At 41.3% G+C, this 12,828-nt stretch overlaps 1 protein-coding gene across 1 annotated transcript in view; it reads left to right on the top strand.

Annotated features, from left to right (window-relative positions):
* sdk1a (sidekick cell adhesion molecule 1a) overlaps nt 1–12,828 on the top strand; it is an 839,938-nt gene that overhangs the window by 322,548 nt on the left and 504,562 nt on the right. The window contains exons 2-3 of the mRNA XM_078240149.1: nt 3,145–3,304; nt 5,855–5,961. Coding sequence (XP_078096275.1) covers nt 3,145–3,304; nt 5,855–5,961 — 267 coding nt within the window. The remainder of the gene's footprint in view (nt 1–3,144; nt 3,305–5,854; nt 5,962–12,828) is intronic.

Below are 12,828 nucleotides of genomic sequence, written 5' to 3'. Positions count from 1 at the left end.
CATTATGCATCTGTATACAGTGGCCTGTTGCGGTAATTTAAAAACCAATGATTGGATTTTCAGTAAGCTTGGTTAATTACTTTCTTTCATAGCCCCAGGGTCCTGTCAAAAACAATTGGTGGGTGTCACCACAGATGCACGAACATCGATTTGTCAACCTGATAATTTAAAAATAATTGATTACATGTGCACCAAATTTGATAAGTGATTTATTCTATTTAAACTATACTCTAATTGCTGGAAACCACACTGTATATAGAAGTAGTGATTTGTAACCCAGGTACTCAAGCATCTTTATAAAATACACAGATCATTGAAGTGCAAGAATAGGACAGTTTTCAGAGGAGAACAAGGAGTTTTCACTGCATTCTGACTCACCAGAGCAGATGAATTGGTTACTTATTTCATTTCCTGTTTGTGGCACCTTGCTGTACATAAATTGACTCTTGTTTTTGCTTACGTAACAACAATTTACGTGGTGCTTTGAATGTAGAAAAACATCAAAGGTGTTCCATGGAGATTTAAGAAAGAAAGACCCCAAGCCTGAGAAAGGGAAATTACAAAGTGTGACCAAAAGTTTGTTCGTGAAAAGGACTTTAAAGATCTTCTTAAAAGAGGAAAGGAAATAGGCAGAAGGGATTAGAAACTGAATTCTAGATCATGTCGTCAACATCCTAAGGTTACCATTGACTAGAAACTTTACCAACCATATAAATGCTGCAGCCACAGTATTTTTATAGCTACAGGAGCAGCTGAGAGGGTGGGAATTCTGCGTCAAGTAACTCACCACCTGACTCCTCAAGGCCCATCTGCAAGGCACAAGTCAGGAATATGATGGAATACTCCCCACTTGCCTGGATGAGCGCAGCTCCAACAACACCCAAGAAGCTTAACACCATCCAGGGCAAAACAGCCCGCTTGATTGGCATCCCATTCATTACCTTCAACATTCATTCCCCCCACTACTAATGCACAGTGACAGCAGCGTGTATCATCTGCAAGATGCACTGCAGCAACTCACCAAGGATCCTTTGACAGCACCATCCAAACCCACAACCAGTAACAGCTAGAAAAAGGGCAGCAGATACATCAGAACACCACTATTTGCAAATTCTTCTCTAAGCCCCACACCATCCTGACTTGGAACTATATCAATTCCTTAACTGTCACTGGGCCTTTTGGCTATGATCAAGTGTAGTTATGCGGATGCTGCACTTGGTTGAGGTCATTGGGTCAGATTATAAGCTTCATGTGTTTCATATGAAGCAATTTTTAAAAGCGGTATCTCAGCCTTTTGGCTAAGATGCAAATGAGTTCAAGCCTTGGAGGAGGAATTCTCCGCCTACTCCAATCAGCTTGGCTCATGCAGATCAGGCCCAAGACAGGGTAGAGGATTGCATGCCCTGTCTTGTCAGCCTGGATCGGAAATGTCTCAACTTGTTGAGACTATGATTTGGACTTGATTTGATTGAATTGGAAAAGTATATTTTTAAAAATTCCTTAACTGTCACTGGGCCTTTTGGCTAAGATCAAGTGTAGTTTTGGCATCCTGCACTTTGTTGAAGTCATGAGGTTACATTGAGGCTTCATTTGAAGCAATTTTTAAAAAACGGCATCTAGGTCTTTTGGCTCAGATGCAAATGAGATCAAGCCTTGGAGGAGGTGCAATGCCTGCTCCAGTCAGCTTGGATCATGTATCAAGCCCAAGACAGGAAGTGGGAATCCTGTCTTCTCAGCTTGGATCTTGAATGTCTCACTTGCTGAGACTTTGAATTGGACTTTGATTGGATTGAATTGGATATAGACAAATAAAAAATTCTTTAACTGTCACTGCGTTTAAATCCTGGAACTCCTTTCCTCATGTGGGTGTACCTACAGAATGTGAACTGTAGTGGTTCAAGGAGATAGTTCATCACCACCTTCTCAAGGCAATTAGGGATGGACAAAAATGCTGGCCTAGGTGGATAAGGCCTTTAAAGAAAAGCTAACAAAATATTTGTTTTATGGCAAGAGGTAAAGGGAATATAAATGTGGGCCAGGAGGGTGGGTGGATGAATACAAAACCATAGTTGGATTATTGTATGCAGTACACTGTACACCATGAGAGAATGTGGCATTTCTGCTGTGTGTAATGCTGCCTAAGCATAGAAATAAATTCATTTGTCAAGGAAAATAAAGCAGATTGCACCAGTTCTTTTATACAGCTGTTACATCTCCTGCTCCTTCTGATATTGTTATTGGCTTGGGCAATTTTACAGCAGATTCTTTAACCTTTACATACCAACACTGTGACAGTGACATTTACTCCACATTTACTTTCTGTTTTAGACCATTAGTCACATCAAGAATGTTTGCCACGTGTGTGTTTTTGTAAATATATAGCTAAGATATTGAGGGGCTGAATCTGTTAAGAGAAATTAGCTGTTTTTCCTTTCTACCCAGTCAGTTTCTGTGCAATAATTTGAAAATATGCTCATTATAAACATTACATAATTATCGTGCTACTCATACCTTGAAAATAAAATACTTTGTGTTGCTCATGGCGATCATATGATTTCTCCTTCTGTATTTGCACATATGTTTTATTGCTGTTTCCTTGTTTCTCGTACAGAGACTGTCGAAAAGTAATGGAAGTGACTTTTAATGGATATCAAAGGTGAAATAGGGACTGGAGCTATGTACTGGGGAATGTGGGGAGCAGGGGCAGCACACAGAATGGAGTGAGGGGAGGGGCATATAAAATTGCAGCTGGGATGTCCCTGAAATGATAGGGGGCTATTTTTAAACTTGTGTACTGCGGCTTTATTATTGAGTCTTCTGAGCACAGCACAGATCAACCGGCATGACAGGGAGCAGAGCATGCATATAATTGGTCCTTGTACCCACATGATGAATGACACATTAACAGTTATACGGTCATTGCAGATAAATGAGGTGTCTGGAAATGGACATACTTGGATGAAGACAATCATTTTTATTGTATTATTAAGATTGCTATTGAGAGCTGTTGTTGAACTTTTACTATAATCCAGTACAGTCTGCTGGGACTGTCAATCTGAACTGGATGCATTTATGTTTAGATGTCTATGATACCACTAATTTCTGTCGCAAGTTTACAACATGCCCATTCTTTCTTTCTTTCAGATGATGTTCCACCATATTTTAAGACTGAGCCAGGGCCACCACAGATACACTTGGAGGGGAATCGCCTGGTCTTGACATGCCTGGCAGAGGGAAGTTGGCCACTTGAGTTCAAATGGTTACGAAATGATACAGCTATTACAGCATTCTCTGGTGAATACAGGTAATGGAAGAGAACACTTCTATAATTGAAATCAGCAGAATTTCAGTTATTTGGATATTTAAACAGCGTCTGTTCATTTGAATTAAAAGCTTGTTGACCAGTTTTAATACTGATTCTGCATTGATGCAAAACATTTTCAGTAAGGAATGACAGAAAATTTGCAATATAATTCGGCAGTCTAATTGATCATATTGTAGATTGCATTACTATCTGTTAGCACGTTGATTTGCAATTTTATCTGGAACAAATTGATTGATCAGATCAATCCATCCAGCTCCCATTAATAAACCAGTCTGATTTATTGCTCACCAAGAGCATCTTTGAATACTATAATAAAAACAGAAATTTCTGGAAAAACTCAACAGTTTTGGTAGCACCTGTGGAGAGAGAAACAGTTGTTGAAAAAGGGAGTGGGCGGATCAGGTGGAACAAAACGTGAAGGTCAGAGATAGGTTAGAGGACAGGAGACATTAAATAACAAATATATCTAGGAAGAAAAGGGAAAAGGAGTGGTAACGTTTGTCATAAAGAAATAAAGCATTGGTCCAGTGTAAGTGTTAATGGCAGAATAAAGGGCTGTCTGAAACCAAAAACATGAAGTGAATACTATTTCTGATTCAGGGACTATATTTTTTAAGTCTTGTCACAAAGAGTTGACTTTGTTCACTCTTCTGTCAGTGGGTATGTCCCCTTGAAGCCAACGTAACTCCAAAAAAGACTAGAATTATTTCTTGCCACCAGAGCTGGCTGGTCAGTTGACAACTAATGATCAATGGTGTGTTCCACAACCTCATAAGCTTACCTTTAAATAGTTTCCCTTGCTCCATTTGTTACATCTTTCCTCCTTATGTTCTGATTGTAACTTGGAGCAGGAATGAGGCAAGTGTGGACCAAGGCAAGGTACTGGCATGGATAGAAAATTGGCTCACTAGCAGAAGGCAGAGTGTAGGGATTAATGGGTCCTTTTCAGGATGGCAGCCAATGACTAGGGAAGTTCAGTGTTGGGACCACAACTTTTCACTTAATATCAATGATCTAAATGAAGGAACTGAGGCCATTGTGGTTAAGTTTGCAGGTGATACAAAGCTAGGTGGAAGGGACAGCTAGTATTGAGGAGGTGGGCGAGGCTGCAGAAGGACTTCGACAGGTTAGGAGAGTGAGCAAACAAGAGACAGATGGAATACAATGTGAGAAAGTGTGAGGTTATGCACTTTGGTAGGAAGAATAGAGGTGTAAACTATTTTCCAAGTGGGGAGAGAATTCAGAAACCAGAAGCGTGATAGGACTTGGGAGTCCTAGTTCAGGATTCTCTTGAGGTTAACTTGCAGGTTGGGTTGGTAGTTCGGATGGCAAATGTTAGCATTCATTTCGAGAGGACTAGAATAGCAGGGATGTACTGCTAAGATTTTATAAGGCTCTGGTCAGGCCATATTTGGAGTATTGTGAGCAATTTGGGGTCCCGTATCTAAGGAAAGATGTGCTGGTCCTGGAGCGGGTCCTGAGAAGGTTCACGAGCATGATCTCAGGAATGAAAAGCTTGATGTATGAGGAGCACAGTCTAGTCTGAATGTGGCAAGGTGAGGTTTGGGCAATTTTAAGTCCTGTGACTCATCTGTGTGTCTTGAGTCAATTGCTAACTTGAAACTTAGAGAAAGGACAACTAGATGGCAGGTGGAATCAAAATATCAGGCAGCTGGAGACGGCCACCAGGATTTAAGGAGCAGTCCTCAAAAGGTTAAAACTATCACTTTAATCATGTCTCTGTGTCCCCTTGTTCTAGATCCTTTAATGATTGAAACAGTCTATTTTTTATTTAATCTCTACAATCCTTTCATAATTTTTAAACACTTCTATTTCATCACCGAATTAACTCTATTCTTTTGAAAATGGTTTTAATTTTCCAAGTTCTTGTACTCGACAGTTTCCGGTGAATCTGCACCGAGTTCTCTCGATTAACAACATCTTTTCTATATAGCGGAGTACGAGACTACTCTATACTCTTGCTCTGTGCCATCAGCATTTTCTGTTCTTTTTTCTATAATATTCAGCTATATACGGCCTTGTATATGTGAATATTTTTGTCTTAATTGATCGACTGTGTCTCCTTTACAGAGTCACGTGAGCTCCATTGTATTTCAATTCTGGAATAATGGCTAATACAGATGCTATTGAGAAGTGATCACAAGTTCAAACTTGCTTATCCTACTGTATGTTTATGTTGGTGTGAACACAATTTTGAACTTATTAGAAACATACACCATCTATTCAAGACCTCTAATGTGATGAAAAGAATCTGCCAACATATTAAAACCTGTATGAGTACATTTGTGACTCATCATTGAATCTCGAGTTGCCCAATATGTAAACCAGACACAGCATTACAAAGGGTGAAACAGAATTAAATGACTGAATTTTGCTAGTGAAAAGAAGTGACAATTAGTTAAAGTATGGTCAGTGGAAGAAGAAAGACGAAGTTACTGGTTTCTGTTCAGGTGAATTCCTGTCCACGTGAATTCCATGTATTAAGTTAAACATTTATTTTTGTCCAAGGTATGTTATTCCATCTCTCCAGCGCTCTGACACTGGGTTTTACCAGTGTGTGGTGCGGAACAGACGTGGAGCACTTTTACAGAGGAAGACACAAGTACAAGTAGCATGTAAGTGCACGTCACTTTTTCCACCATGATGCACAGTGTCTAAGTTGTAGACCTCAGCAGTTCCTTTTGGGTTAAAAAAAAAGCGTACAGGACTGTACCGTGAAATGTACCATCTGTTGAAACAGCAGCAATAACACTGTGGCAGATGAATTACGTAGAGTGTATACGAGATGTTTTTGTGGACCAGTGCATTCAGGAACTGACTAACTGGCTATCTTAGATTTGGTATTGCTTGATGAGAAGAGGTTAGTTAATAAATTTTGCTGTATCCTTTCCGGAAGAGTGATCATAACATGATGGAATTCTTCATTGGGACCGAAAGTGAAGTAGTCCAAATCAAAACTAGGGTCCTAAATCTAAACAAAGGAAATTACAAAGGTATGAGGGGTGAGTTAGCTATGATAGATTGGGGAACTTCACTAAAAGGTGCATGAACAATGATAAATATTTAAAGAATGAATGCAGGCTTTGCAATAGTTATACATTCCTTTCTGGCATAAAAACACACCAGGAAAATTTAGCCCAACCATGGCTACAAAATAAGTTAAGGATAGTATTACATCCAAAGAGGAACAATGTAAAGTTGTAGAAAAAGTGGGAGCAGATTAAAGTTCAGCAAAGGAGGACCAAGAGATTGGTTAATAGGAGAAAAATAGAGTACAAGCGTAAACCTGCAAGGGACTTAAAAACAGACATAAAAACTTTTATAAGTATGTACAAAGAAAAAGTTTAGTAAAGACAAATATAAGTCTCTTACAATTCGAAATGGGAGAATTTATAATAGAGAACAAGAAAATGGCAGAGCAATTAAACAACTACTTTAGTCCTGTCTTTGCGGAGGAACACACATAACTTCCTAGAAATGCTAGGGAGTGAGAAGGAGGGATTGAAGGAAATTTGTATTTGATAAAAAAAAATGTGCTGGACAAATTAGTGGGACTGAAAGCCAATAAATCTCCAGAGCTTAGTATTCTCCAACCAAGGGTACCAGAAGAGGTAGCCATGGAAATAGTGGTTGTGTTGGTTGTCATCTTCTAAAATTCTGTAGATTCTGAACTGTCCCAAAGATTGGAGAGTGACAAATGTAACACTGTTATTTAAAGTAAGTAAAGTTTATTTATTAGTCACAAGTAAGGCTTACATTAACACTGCAATGAAGTTACGGTTAAAGTCCCCTAGTCGCCACATTCTGGCGCCTGTTTGGGTACACTGCACCTAACCAGCACGTTTTTCAGACTGTGGGAGGAAACTGGAGCACCCGGAGGAAACCCATGCAGATATGGGGAGAACATGCAAACTCCACACAGTGACCCAAGCTGGGAATCGAACCCGGGTCCCTGGTGCTGTGAGGCAGCGGTGCTAACCATGCACCACCGTGCCGCCGCTGCTTAAAAAAGCAAGGGGAGGGGGGAAACAGGGTTATCTTAATGTTTGAAGTAAGGAAAATGCTAAAGTCTATTATAAAAGATGTGATAACAGGACATTTAGAATATATCGACAGGATTAGACAAAGTCAATATGGATTTATGAAAGGGAAATCATGTTTGACAAACTGACTGAAGTTTTTTGAGGACATAACTAGTAGAATAGGTAAGGGAAAACCAGTGGATATCGTGTATTTAGATTTTCAGAAAGCTTTTGATAAAGTCCCACTTTAGGAGTTAGTGTGAAAATTAAAACACACGTGATTGGGGTAATATATTGGCATGGATTGAGAGTTGATTAGCAGACAGGAAACCAAGAGTAGGAATAAATCGTTTTTTTTCAGAGTGGAACTCGGTGACTATTGAGGTACTACAAGGGATCAGTGCTTGGGCCGGGAATTTAGATCAGTGATTTGGGTGAGAGAACCAAATGTAATATTTCCAAATCTGCTGAAGGCATGAAGTTGGACAGGAATAAGAATGGGAGGAGGATGTAAAGAGGCTTCAAGGTCATTTGGACAAGTTAGCAAATACTTGGCAGATGCAGTATAACATGGGTAAGTGTGAGGTTATCCACTTTGGTAGGAAACCAGAATGGCAGAGTATTATTTAAATGGTGATAGATTGGGAAATGTTGATATGCAAAAGGACCTGGGTGTTTTTGTACACCAGTCACTGAAAACGAGCATGCAGGTGCAACAAGCAGTTAGGAAGGCAAATGGCAAGTAGGCCTTCACTTTGAGAGTAATTTTGAGTACAGGAGTCTTCTTACTGCAGCTGTACAGGGCCTTGGTGAGACCGCACCGAGAGTAATGTGTGCAGTTTAGGTGTCTTTACCTAAGAGAGGATATACTTGCTAGGGGGAGTGCTGCGAAGGTTCATCAGACTGATTCCTGGGGTGACAGGATTGTTGTATGAGAAAAGATTGAGTCAATTAAGTCTGTGTTCACTGGAGTTTAGAAGAATGAGAAAGGATCTCGTTGAAACGTATAAAATTATGATAGTGGTGGACAGACCGGATGCAGGAATGATATTCTCCCTGGGTGGGGGTCTAGAATGAATGGTCACAGTCTCAGGATAACTGTATATAAAATCATAGAATCATACAGTGCAGAAGGAGGCCATTTGGCCCATCAAGTCTGCACCGACCACAAGCCCACCCAGGCCCTATCCCCATAATCCCATGCATTTACCCTGGCTAGTCCCCCTGACACTAAGGAGCAATCCTGTCAATTTATACCACTGAATATGTGGACTGTATGTAAAATTATGTACCTACCACAATCAGGGAAACAGAAAGTAATGAAGTTACAATAGGGTTGAAGAATCAAATAGAAGTGCTCAGGATGCCAGAACACATCTGTGGCGAGGAGGAGAATTAATATTTCGGGTCGATGATGGCTCTTCATCAAAACTGACATCATCTCCTTCCCAACCCTATGCTGATGATCATCAACCCAAAATGTTAACTCTGTTTCTCTTCACTAATGCTATTTTGTATTTCTAGCATTTTATATTTTGTTTCAGATTTCTAGTACCTCAAAACTTCCAATGACATTATGTGTCATTCTTTTAAATGTCAGGGAAGATACCCCCACTATACTCCTCCTCTCATCCTCGGACTTAATCTGCTTTGGATCCTGGCCCTGTTTAGCAATTAGCATTAATCTATTGGTGAATGGACTGTAGAGGTCTAGTGATGTGGAGCATTCCAAGTGTGGCCACACTCCCTCTGATGCCATGAGTAGGAGATATGTTCCAATGTCTGTCTTCAGCTCCATGACTGTCTTTGATCTGATGTTCCATCTGCAGACCTTGAAGTCTTTAAATCATTCTCACTCTTGGATTTAGTTTTAATCATAACTCCATCGCAGCCCCCCAAAGTGCCCCCAGTGCTGGCCTCCCTTGCTCCGCTTCCCCACCCTCCACACCACCGCTGTCACCCTCAGCTCTACTCTGATGTCGGTGAGACTGAAACACCAGGACAGGGTTTGGGGCTAGGGGAGGGGCTGAGGAGGAGGAGGTGTGGTGGTGGTGGAAGGGGGTTGGTGTGGAGGCAGGTGGAGGAAGATTAGAAGGAGGAGCCGGGGGTGCTGGAGGAACGAAAGTATTTTCTTACTCCTGTTAACTCCGGACCTTTGGACTGTCAGCTTTTTATCAGACAGGATGCTATACCATGATGCTATACGATATGTTGCAGTCTGAAGTGACCCCACCAGCTCATCAGATACGTTTCAGGTTTGCTGGAACAGTGGTTTATGATCAGATTAGAACCAATGAGCCTGGGAGATGAAATTTCAAATGATTTTACATTTCACAAATAATACCTTTTCATTCCAAAACATTGAAAACAATTTTATATAAATGTGCTTCCCTATTTTCTGTACTTCGTTATGAGGCTTATCTCTTTCTGATTCTGTCAATCAGTCCTGCCATCCAGTGATTTATCCTATTAAGCGATCTGAATGCTTTAAATTCATTTCAAATTCCAAGAATGAGCTGTTTACTTACAGCTTTTGCACACTTAAAGTATTAATTAAATCTAACTTTTAGAAAGTAAATACAATTTACCTAGTTATTGCCTGAATGGAGATGATTGCTATTGACTACTAGACACAAACTTCTTCAGCACTGGCTTTTGATAAGAGAGTAATCCATCTATGTCATGCTGTATTTTGCCCATAACTTTTTCTTTTCTTTTTGGAGAAATATACCATAGTTTATTTTTGTGAATAAGGAATCATATGGCTCGAAAAAGAGACATGCCAAAACTTTTCGTCTTGCAGTCATCAGAACATTTCACAAGAACACCCCTGTCAGGAGAAAACAACAATTTATGCTAATGAGAAGAGAATGCTGATCGGTTGGCAAGTGGACACTGATTGGTAGAGGCATTGCTATGGAGAATGTATCAGTTGGTGGTGACTGACAGATAACTGTTGAGAATTGTTTGTAATTTAAACCAGGCAGCTTGACCCTGATCATCAAGACATTGCTCTGGGGAATTAATCAACAAAACAGGAAAGTACAAATCTATTAGTCTGAAATCAGTAGTAGGAAAAATGCTAGATCTGTTCGAAATGTTGTGATAATTAGTCATTTAGAAAATAATAGAGAGATTGGGCAGAGTCAGCATGATTTATGAAATGCAAATCATGTTTGACAAACTTATTAGGGTTTTTGAGGATGGTACAAGTAGAATAGATGAGGGAGAACCAGTGGATATGGTGTATTGGCATAGATTGAGGATTGGTTGACAGACAGAAAACAGAGCGTGAGGATAAACGGATCATTTTCAGGTTGGCAGGCTATGACTAGTTGGGGTACCAAAAGGGTTGTGCTTGGGCTCCAGATATTCACAATCTTATATAGATGATTTGGATGTGGGGACCAGATCTGTTGTACGGAATTTCTTTAATGGTGGCCAGATTCTCTTGATAACTAGAATTAATCTCACAACGGCAATATTTTTGATTTTTAAAAGGCGTACGCAGAATTTATTTTAAAACATAAAAGACATACAAGACATTAACCTTGGCCACGGGAGTTCCCCAAAGGGTCAAACAACACCTGCCGGTGCTAAAAGACTTCTCCGAAGATCTAAGGCACTGAGCCAAAATACAATACAATTATACTCTCTGCTTATCTCAGACGCTCCTACTAATTGGCTTAAGTCGATTTCATTTCATATTAATATGTCAATCCAAATTACGGCAGATTACCTCAGCCTGTTGCGATATGCTACCCGACATGATATTCTATTTGTCCGTTTCCATTACCGGGTCTTTACCACCCCCCCACAATGGTCACTTCCTTGTTGGTATGTTGCTAAGGACGCCACCACCTGACTGTTTTCCCAACCGCATATTGCCAAGACAGAGATAATGCCAGTCTTGGGCCCAAAAACTGACACAATTCTGTGCCTGGACAATAGGAGCCTCATTGTTTGAATATAAAACTATGTTTCATCTTCTGTCCCCAAAACCTGAAACTATGGCGGCACGGTAGCACAGTTGGCGGCACGGTAGCACAGTGGTTAGCACTGCTGCTTCACAGCTCCAGGGACCTGGGTTCGATTCCCGGCTCGGGTCACTGTCTGTGTGGAGTTTGCACATTCTCCTCGTGTCTGCGTGGGTTTCCTCCGGGTGCTCCGGTTTCCTCCCACAGTCCAAAGATGTGCGGGTTAGGTTGATTGGCCAGGTTAAAAATTGCCCCTTAGAGTCCTGAGATGCGTAGGTTAGAGGGATTAGCGGGTAAATATGTGGGGGTAGGGCCTGGGTGGGATTGTGGTCGGTGCAGACTCGATGGGCCGAATGGCCTCCTTCTGCACTGTAGGGTTTCTATGATTTCTATTGCATTTCTGCTAACTCAGCTAGGAACTTCTGAACCTTCATCACCGTTTCTGCAACATTCACATTTCATGTTGTGGAGTTCGACCGGCGTTGGACTGGGGTAGGCACTGTAAGTAGTCTCACAACACCAGGTTAAAGTCCAACAGGTTTATTTGGTAGCACAAGCCTTTGGAGCGTTGCCCCTTCGTCAGGTGAGTGAAGAGTTCGGTTCACAAACAGGGTACATATAGACATAAACTCAATTACAAGATAATGGTTGGAATGCGAGTCTTAACAGGTAATCAAGTCTTTACAGGTGCAGACAATGTGAGTGGAGAAAGGTAAGCACAGGTTAAAGAGGTGTGAATTGTCTCCAGCCAGGACAGTTAGTGAGATTTTGCAAGCCCAGGCAAGTCGTGGGGGTTACAGATAATGTGACATGAACCTAAGATCCCGGTTGAGGTCATCCTCGTGTGTGCAGAACTTGGCTATCAGTTTCTGCTCAGCGATTCTGCATTGTCGTGTGTTGTGAAGGCCACCTTGGAGAACACTTACCCAAAGCTCAGAAGCTGAATGCCCTTGACTGCTGAAGTGTTCCCCGACAGGAAGGGAACATTCCTGCCTGGTGAATGTCGAGCCGGTGTTCATTCATCTGTTGTCGTAGTGTCTGCATGATCTCGCCAATGTACCATGCCTCGAGTCATCCTTTCCTGCAGCATATCAGGTAGACAATGTTGGCCGAGTCACAAGAGTATGTACCATGTACCTGGTGGATGGTGTTCTCAAGTGAGATGATGGCATCCATTACGATGATCCGGCTCATCTTGCAGAGGTTGCTGTGGCAGGGTTGTGTGGTGTCGTGGTCACTGTTCTCCTGAAGGTTGGGTAGTTTGCTGCGTACAATGGTCTGTTTGAGGTTGCGCGGTTGTTTGAAGGCAAGTAGTGGAGGTGTGGGGATGGCTTGGCGAGATGTTTGTCTTCATCGATGACATATTGAAGGCTCTGGAGAAGATGTCATAGCTTCTTTGCTCTGGGGAAGTCCTGGATGACGAAATGTCCTGTGTTTGTCTTCTGAGAAGGTCTGTGCAGTTTTTCACTGTGGCGCATCGGAA

This window comes from Mustelus asterias, chromosome 23 (genome assembly GCF_964213995.1).
Source record: "Mustelus asterias chromosome 23, sMusAst1.hap1.1, whole genome shotgun sequence".
Lineage (NCBI taxonomy): Eukaryota > Metazoa > Chordata > Chondrichthyes > Carcharhiniformes > Triakidae > Mustelus > Mustelus asterias.
This window is presented reverse-complemented; position numbering and strand designations above follow the sequence as displayed.